Source organism: Hylobates moloch, unplaced genomic scaffold (genome assembly GCF_009828535.3).
Source record: "Hylobates moloch isolate HMO894 unplaced genomic scaffold, HMol_V3 SCAFFOLD_1, whole genome shotgun sequence".
NCBI classification, from domain to species: domain Eukaryota; kingdom Metazoa; phylum Chordata; class Mammalia; order Primates; family Hylobatidae; genus Hylobates; species Hylobates moloch.
The window spans coordinates 96,760,663-96,769,169 of NW_026652276.1; the positions used below are offsets into that span (position 1 = coordinate 96,760,663).

The following is an 8,507-nucleotide window of genomic DNA, read 5'->3' on the forward strand; positions in this document are numbered from 1 at the left end:
AGTTTGAGGCTGCAGCGAGCTATGATGGAGCCACTGCACTCCAGCCTGGGAAACAGAGCAAGGCCCTGCTATTAAAAAAAAGAGGGGGGAGCCAAGAATTGATCATTGATGCCACAGTAGTCCAGGAGAAGCTGGGCCCATGTGACCCCATCTGATGGGGTCCTTGACAGGAATGTATATTGGGGGTCACTTGCAGCTGAACTCCACCAAGACAGTGGATGGGAAGTCCACCTTCCTGCACATCCTTGCCAAATCGTTGAGCCAGCACTTCCCTGAACTCCTGGGCTTTGCTCAGGACTTGCCCACCGTGCCCCTGGCTGCCAAAGGTATGCTGGGTGCGTGGATGGGGAGGCAGAGGCATGCTGTCCTGGGCTGGGAGAGTGGCCCCATGCAGCCTCTGTCCTCTTCCCTACAGTGAACCAACGGGCCCTGACCAGCGACCTGGCCGACCTCCATGGCACTATCAGCGAGATACAGGACGCCTGCCAGAGCATTTCCCCTTCTAGCGAGGACAAGTTTGCAGTGGTCATGTCAGCATCCTCTGAGCAGTCTGTTCCTGCACCAGGCTGGATCCTGGGGTGGTTGGGTAGAGCTGGCTATGGCTCCAGTGGCCGCTGGAGACCTCGACTTCCAGCAGAGATTCTGGACACGGGTTGCTGTGCACCCAGGGGTCCTGGAAGAGGCTCCATCCTGGGTTGTTTATTGATTAATTGATTGATTCATTGAGACAGGATCTCACTCTGTCACCCAGGCTATGCGTAGCTAATTTTTGTATTTTTAGTAGAGACAAGGTTTTGCCATGTTGCCCAGGCTGGTCTAAAACTCCTGGGCTCAAGTGATCTGCCTGCCTCAGCCTCCCAGAGTGCTAGGATTACAGGTGTGAGCCACAACACCAGGTCCCATCCTGGATTATAAATTTATTTATATATTTATTTAATTTTATTTATCTTTTGAGACAGAGCCTTGCTCTGTTGCCCAGGCTGGAGTGCAGTTGCACGATCTTGGCTCACTGCAGCCTCCGCCTCCCAGGTTCAAGCTATTCTCCTGCCTCAGCCTCCCAAGTAGCTGGGATTACAGGCACCCACCACCACACCTGGCTTATTTTTGTATTTTTAGTAGAGACATGGGTTCACTATGTTTTCCAGGCTAGTCTTGCACTCCTCACCTCAGGTGATCCACCTGCCTTGGCCTCTCAGAGTGCTGAGATTACAGGCCTGAGCCACTGCGCTTAGCCCTGGGTCATTTATAATCCAAGTGCTTATGCCAAGTCTGTGTGTAACTGAAGCCAGAGCTCTTTTGAGTGCCCCAAAGCCACTGTACCATCTGTCCTCTGGGGCAGTGGAGCCCAGAGCTAAGTCTCAAAATTACAAGGAGCAGCCTGTCAGGCCCTACCAGCCAAAGGCAGTCAGGAGGGTGGGACATTCCCATTGAGCCCTCCAGCAGGGCCTGGCCAGTGAGTGACAGAGGCCCAGATGGGAAGACAGGAAAGAAGGGCATGTGGCAGTTCTCCCTGCTCCCCCTCTCTGGCTCCAACACCCCTTGGCAGGGAACACAGGGTTTTCCCTAATGCTGAAGCTAGGTAAGGAGGAGAGCTCTGGGGGCTGTGCCTGTGGCCAGGGCAGTAGGTGGTGAAAGCCCCTGTCACATGTCTCTGACTGCAGCACACGGGTGAGTGTCTGGTGCAGGTGAGTGTCTTGAGCAGGAATTTGATGTCAGATCCACCCCCGCCCTTTCCTCTCAGGCAGGAGATCTGCAGAGAATCACTAAGCAAACTCTACAGCTTGGGCAAGATGCTTTTCACCCCCATCTTTCACTCACTTCACACCCAGATTTTTGTTTTGTTTTGAGATGGAGTCTCGCGCTGTTGCCCAGGCTGGAGTGCAATGGCGCAGTCTCAGCTCACTGCAACCTCCACCTCCTGGGTTCAAGCAATTCTTCTGCCTCAGCCTCCCGAGTAGCTGGGATTACAGGTGCCTACCACCACAACCGGTTAATTTTTTGTATTTTTTAGTAGAGATGGGGTTTCACTATGTTGGTCAGGCTGATCTCAAACTCCTGACCTCGTGATCCACCTGCCTCGGCCTCCCAAAGTGCTGGGATTACAGGCGTGAGCCACTGTGCCTGGCCTACCCAGATGTTTTGCAGATGTGAAAGCTGAGGCTGTTTAGGTAAGGGTTAGTCCACTCTAGCATCCCTCAGTCCAGGGGTATTGGCCTGCTTCCTTGGGCTTGGAAGTCCCCAGAGAGAAGATGGATGGTCACACTCAAGGGTAGCCTCTGGGCCAGCTGCAGTGTCTCATGCCTGTAATCCCAGCACTTTGGGAGGTCAAGGCTGAGAGATCGCTTGAGGCCAGGAGTTTGAGACCAGCCTGGGCAACATAGCGGGACCCCATCTCTACAAAAGAATTTGGAAATGAGCCTGGCATGGTGGTGCATGCCTGTAGTCCCAGCTCCTCAGGAGGCTGCAACTAGAGGATCACTTGAGCCCAGGAGTTCAAGGTTGCAGTGAGGTATGATCACACCACTGCACTCTAGCCGGGTGACAGAGTGAGACCTTATCTCAAAAATAAAAGGAAGGCAGGCCAGGCGCGGTGGCTCACGCCTGTAATCCCAGCACTTTGGGAGGCCAAGGAGGGCAGATCACCTGAGGTCAGGAGTTCGGGACCAGCCTGGCCAACATGGTGAAACCCTGTCTCTACTAAAAATACAAAAATCAGCCAGGTGTGGTGCCATGTGCCTGTAATCCCATCTACCCAGAAGGCTGAGGCAGGAGAATCACTTGGATCCAGGAGGCTGAGGTTGCAGTAAGCTGAGATCGTGCCATTGCACTCTAGCCTGTGCAACAGAGCGAGACTCTGTCTCAAAATAAATAAATAAATAAATAAATTAATTAATTAAAGGCAGCCTCTGCAAAGGAAATTGACCTGGCATATCAGACAGGCATAGGCCCAAATCCCGACTCATTTGCTTACCTGCTATGGGACTATGGGCAAGTCACTTACCCTCTCTGAGCCCAGTTTTCTCATCAGGAAAAAGGGTCATGAGAACTGCTACCACAGTGGTCATTAATTGATATGACCCTGGTGGGTTCAACCATGGCTCAGGCACCACAGTTCTTGCTGTGTGATCTTGGGCTAGTTGCTAAAGTCCTCTGTGCTTTAATTTGTTCGCATGTAAAATAGAGATAATCTACCTCATAGAGGTGTTAAACGATGATTCAACAAGCTTGGAACAAAGCTTGGCACCGTTTTAAGTGCTGAAAAAATGGCCGGGCGTGGTGGCTCGCGCCTGTAATCCCAGCACTTTGGGAGGCCAAGGCGAGTGGATCACGAGGTCAGGAGATCGAGACCATCCTGGCTAACACGGTGAAACCCCGTCTCTACTAAAAATACAAAAAATTAGCTGGGCAAGGTGGCGGGCACCTGTAGTCCCAGCTACTCGGGAGGCTGAGGCAGGAGAATGGCATGAACCCGGGAGGCGGAGCCTGCAGTGAGCCGAGATTGAGCCACTGCGCTCCAGCCTGGGCGACAGTGAGACTCCATCTAAAAAAAAAAAAAAGATAGCAATTCAGCCACTGAATCTTTTTGCAGGACTGACCATATATCAGATGCTATTCTAAGCCCTGGAGGTGCATGGAGGGCGTGAGCTTTCACTTAGGTGGTAGGAAATGAACTTGTGAATAATTTCAGGTCATGACAAATGCTCTAGAAAACAGAGTAAGGCCTAAGGTCAGATGTGATGGCTCACACCTGTAATTCCAGCACTCTGGGAGGCCAAGGTGGGAGGATCACTTGAGCCCAGGAGTTTGAGACCACCCTAGGCAACATAGACCCCATCTCTATTTTAAAAATCAAAAAATTAGCTGGGTATGGTGGTGTGAACCTCTGGTCCCAGCTACTCAGGAGGCTGAGGTGGGAGGATCACTTGAGCCTGGGAGGTAGAGGCTGGAATGACCTGTGAGCTGTGATCACGCCACTGCACTCCAGGCTGAGCGACAGAATAAGACCCTGTCTCAGAAAAAAAAAAAAAGTAAGGCCTAGAGAGTGACAGAGGGGCCTACTGTAACTGAGTGGTTGGGGAAGAAGGTGGCGGTGGAGGCCTCTGATCAGAGACCCAAGGCCTGGCCCTGCAGAGAGAACAGAGGTGAATGGCCTGAGGCCGCACTGGCTGTGGCCAGTTTCAGGATGAGCTTAGTGGCCAGTGGGACTGGAGTCCCTGAACAGGGCCCGGTTTCCTGTTGGACACAGGGCCTTGGCCCTTGGAAGAACTCAGGCCAACCAGGAATAGGGCTGCTAGGGACCTGTCTGTCGGGCCACCACTCGAGACCCTAGGGGCACCAGCGGGCTGGCTGTTTCCTTAACTGAGGCCTGTCAGTCCTTCCTGGAGACGGCCCAGCCGGCGCTTCGGGCGCTGGACGGGCTGCAACACGAGGCCATGGAGGAGCTGGGCAAGGCACTGGCCTTCTTTGGGGAGGATTCCAAGGCCACCACCTCTGAGGCTTTCTTCGGCATCTTTGCAGAGTTCATGAGTAAATTCGAGGTGAGCCTCAGTGGAGACCTGAGGGGCCCTTTTGGAGAGGTGGGGGCTAGAGGCCAAATGAAGGGATTCTCCATGAAGCCAGGGCTGGGAAAGGGGCCCCAGTGAGCGACACATCCCCCTAACCCCGTTGGGGCAAGTTGCAGCCTCAATGCTGACTGTCTAGTGTGGGAAGAGACAGGGAAGGTGTCACAGGTTCCTGGGACCACTGACCACCCTACCTCTGTGTTCCCCCTCCCCAGCGAGCGCTGAGTGACCTGCAGGCCGGGGAGGGCCCGCGCAGCTCCGGGATGGTTTCACCCCTGGCCTGGTGACAGTGGCCACACCACGTCCTCTGCGGCCTGAGTAGGGAGATGGAGGCCGAGAGGGCAGCCCAGACACTGCCGAGGTCCGGGGCCACTGCGCCCTGGGCTCCGAGCACACCGCCAGCCTCTCCTGCAGCTACCTCAGCCGCTGAGCTGTGGCCGGGCCCTCCTCTGCCAGCCCTTGTTCCTACCCCCAGGCCCAGAACCAGATGCTGTAGGAGCGGGTGCTGAGTGTGCCTGCACCTGGAGGACCGTGCTCCGTCGGCTTCCTGGGCCCACTTCCCGCCTTGCTCCCAGGCTGTCAGGGGGGCCTGGAGGGTGGATTACAAAGTGGCCACATTCCTGGGACATGTGGACCTTTTTTTTGATCCTGCTTCTAGCGGGTCCCTGTGAAGGGGCCGACACCCTTGAGCACGACCCTGCAGGCGGGCGCGAGACGCGAGAGGGCAGAAAGCCCAATGTAGAGGGGCCCTGGGGATGTGCACGCCCAGCCGGAGCCTTGGAAGCTGGCTTCAGGGACACGGGAAGAGAGAGGCCTGGGAGAGACGCAGGGAAGGAAGGACTGGAGGAGGAAGACCCCCTATGTCAGACTGCAGAATTGAGGTTTCTTGCAGTGGACAAACCCAAACCTGTGTAGAGGTGACCCAGCTGGAAGTGGGGAGCCTGGGAGTGGAATAGGCGTGGTCAAGGTAGAGCAGACAGAATGGGGAGGTGTTGAGGCAGGAGGTGAGCAGGATCTGGTGGCCGACTGCCAGACTTCTCACCTGGACGGATGGTGATGTTCCCTGGAGCAAGTCATGAGACCAGGGCAGGTTTGGGGGCAGATGACACAATCTGGGATGTGTTTGGGACCCAAATGGTCATTTTACATGTGCCTAGGCCTACAGCAGGAGTTACCTGGATACCAGGAGCAGGAGCAGGTGGCATGGTGGGCAGGGAGGGAGGGTGTGTGAACTGTTTCACCTTTTTTTAAATTCTCTGACGGCAGATCCTTGCATCAGACAGCTTCCCTTGTTGCACCTTTTTTTTTTCTTTTTAATTATTTTTGGAAAAGTCTGAAATGGGCTTTAATCCTGTCTCTTGGATTCTTTTTCATCCACTGCAATCAAATGGCTTACATTGCACCTGAGCAGTACTGGGGACCTATTCAGTTCTTCCCAGTCTCCCCTAGGCCCCTCTTGGAAGCCATCTTTGTTTTTTTGTTCCTTGCACACAACCACCATACAAAAACATCAAAACCAAAATATATACTGCAAGGGAGATGTGGCTAGTGGGGTACATTTCTCCCTAGCAGCTCAAGCAGAATCATTTCCGAAAGTTCCCAGTGCCTGTGTCTCTGGGAAACATGTCAGGAGGTCAGTTAAAACCTCTGCAGGCAAGGCACGGTGGCTCACGCCTGTAATTCCACCACTTTGGGAGGCCGAGGCAGGCGGATCACCTGAGGCCAGAAGTTCAAGACCAGCCTGGCCAACATAGTGAAGCCACATCTCTACTAAAAATACACAAAATTAGCCGGGCGTGGTGGCACGCGCTTGTATTCACAGCTACTTGGGAGGCTGAGACAGAAGAATTGCTTGAACTTGGGGGGGCAGAGGTTGCAGTGAGCCGAGATCCTGCCACTGCACTCCAGCCTGAGCGACAGAGTGAGACTCCGTCTGAAAAAAAACAAAAAACAAAAAACACCCTGCATGAGATCTGTAGAGATTATAGACTCCAACAAGCGTGATTTCCAGGCCTGGTTAGCCCACATGGCATTTTCCTGCAAGTTAGAAACACAAGTCCCTTCCAGGACACCTAACCTCTTGATTGCACAGTGTGTCAGGCCAAGCACCAGCTAGGTTTTCTCCCTAACATGCCTTGTATTGGTTATCTGTTTGCTACAACAATGCTGTGTGACAAACTGTCCCAAAACTCATTGGCTTCAAACAGCAATCACTTACTGCTCACAAGTCTCTGGGTCCCGGTTCTGATCTGAGCTAGGCTCTGCATTCTCAGTCAGCTATGAGTCAGCTAGGCAGCTTTGGTAATCATGCCAAGCAATCTCATGTCTGGGGCCTTTGGCTGGAAAAGCTGGGATAGCCCCAAAATGGGGTCTCTCATTTTGCACCCAAATAGCCAGGATTCTTTTCATGAGGGGATCGGGGGTCGAAGAGGCTGAACAAGCAAAGGCACAGAACATGGCTTGAGGCTGAGGCTCAGAGCTGGTACACTGTGCCTTCTGCCACAGTCTGCTGTCCATCCAAATGACAAGGCCAGCCCTGATTCTAGGGGAAGGGAAACAGGCTCTGCTGGGAGATGTCACAAAGCCACTCCACACAGGGTGTGGATTCAGGGACAGATGGAGAATCAGGACCATTTTTGCAATTAATCTGCTACATGACCTCTTGCCCAGGGGTGCAGATCCCAGCCTCCTTAAAAGCCCCAATGGCCCTAGTGCTGCCTGAACCCAGCACAGATCTGGTTCCCCATCCCCATGTACTCACCAGGTGGCATGCTTCTGTCTGTCTTACCTGGTCACCCAGGAATTACCTGACTTCTATCCAGATACTTAGTCCAGCCTGGGCGCAGTGGCTCATGCCTGTAATCCCGGCACTTTGGGAGGCCGAGGTAGGTGGATTACTTGAGGTCAGGAGTTTGAGACCAGCCTGGCCAACATGGTGAAACGCTGTCTCTACTAAATACACAAAAATTAGCCAAGTGTGTTGGCAGGCGCCTGTAATCCCAGCTACTCGGGAGGCTGAGGCACAAGGATCTGTTGAAACCTGTGAGGCAGAGGTTGCAGTGTGCCAAGATTGCGCCTCTGAACTCCAGCCCTGGTGACAGAAGGAGACTCTGTCTCAAAAAATAATAATACATAAATAAATGAAATAGATACTTAGTCCAGTGGGCAGTGTGGTCTGTGCCTGCCTGGCAACCAGTCTTGCCCTTCTGCTGGGAAAGGATTCCTGTTTCTCCTTTCAGAAATTATCTCTCCCCTACTCCCAGGGCCTGGAGCTGGAGTGATTGGATAAGGATGATCTTGTGACTCTGGCTGTGTGGCTCAGAGTCAGTCCAAGCCTCCAGCTGGCACTGTTTGAAAAAGAGATTCCCTTTGCTCTGGAATTTCTGGGTGTATAGAAGGTAGGAGTCAGGAGGGGCTGCCAAGACCACCACATGAAGGGCACCTGCCTGGATCTAAAGCTAGCACAGGAGAAAAAAAGAGGGAGAAGATCACCATATACATCTCACTGTCCCTGGATCCAGCCATACCTGAAGCACACACTGGACTTGTCGGTCTTCAAGACAACAGATTCTCCTTCCATTTAAAAGAATTTTAAATGTATTTAAATTCCCTGGCTTAGGCTGGTTTGAATGGTTGCTATTAATTACGACAGTCGGGGTTTCACTGTGTTAGCCAGGATGGTCTCGATCTCCTGACCTCATGATCCGCCCTCCTCGGCCTCTCAGAGTGCTGGGATTACAGGTGTGAGCCACCGCGCCCAGCCTGCTTTTTATATTTTATATATTTTATTATCATTATTATTTTGAGACAGGGTCTTGTTCTGTCGCCCAGGCTGGAGTACAGTGGGATAATCTTGGCTCACCGCAACCTCTGCCTCTCGGGTTCAAGCGATTCTCCTGCCTCAGCCTCCTGAGTAGCTGGGACTACAGGCATGTGCCATCACGC

At 53.1% G+C, this 8,507-nt stretch overlaps 1 protein-coding gene across 7 annotated transcripts in view; it reads left to right on the forward strand.

Annotated features, from left to right (window-relative positions):
- Positions 1-8,131, forward strand: part of GRID2IP (Grid2 interacting protein) — a 57,862-nt gene extending 49,731 nt beyond the window's left edge. For all 7 annotated transcript variants that reach the window (XM_058442614.1, XM_058442609.1, XM_058442611.1 and 4 more), the window contains 4 exons: positions 197-326; positions 416-534; positions 4,374-4,538; positions 4,778-8,131. In XM_058442614.1, coding sequence (XP_058298597.1) covers positions 197-326; positions 416-534; positions 4,374-4,538; positions 4,778-4,849 — 486 coding nt within the window. In that variant the 3' untranslated portion in view covers positions 4,850-8,131. The remainder of the gene's footprint in view (positions 1-196; positions 327-415; positions 535-4,373; positions 4,539-4,777) is intronic.
- Positions 8,132-8,507: the final 376 nt, after the last annotated feature.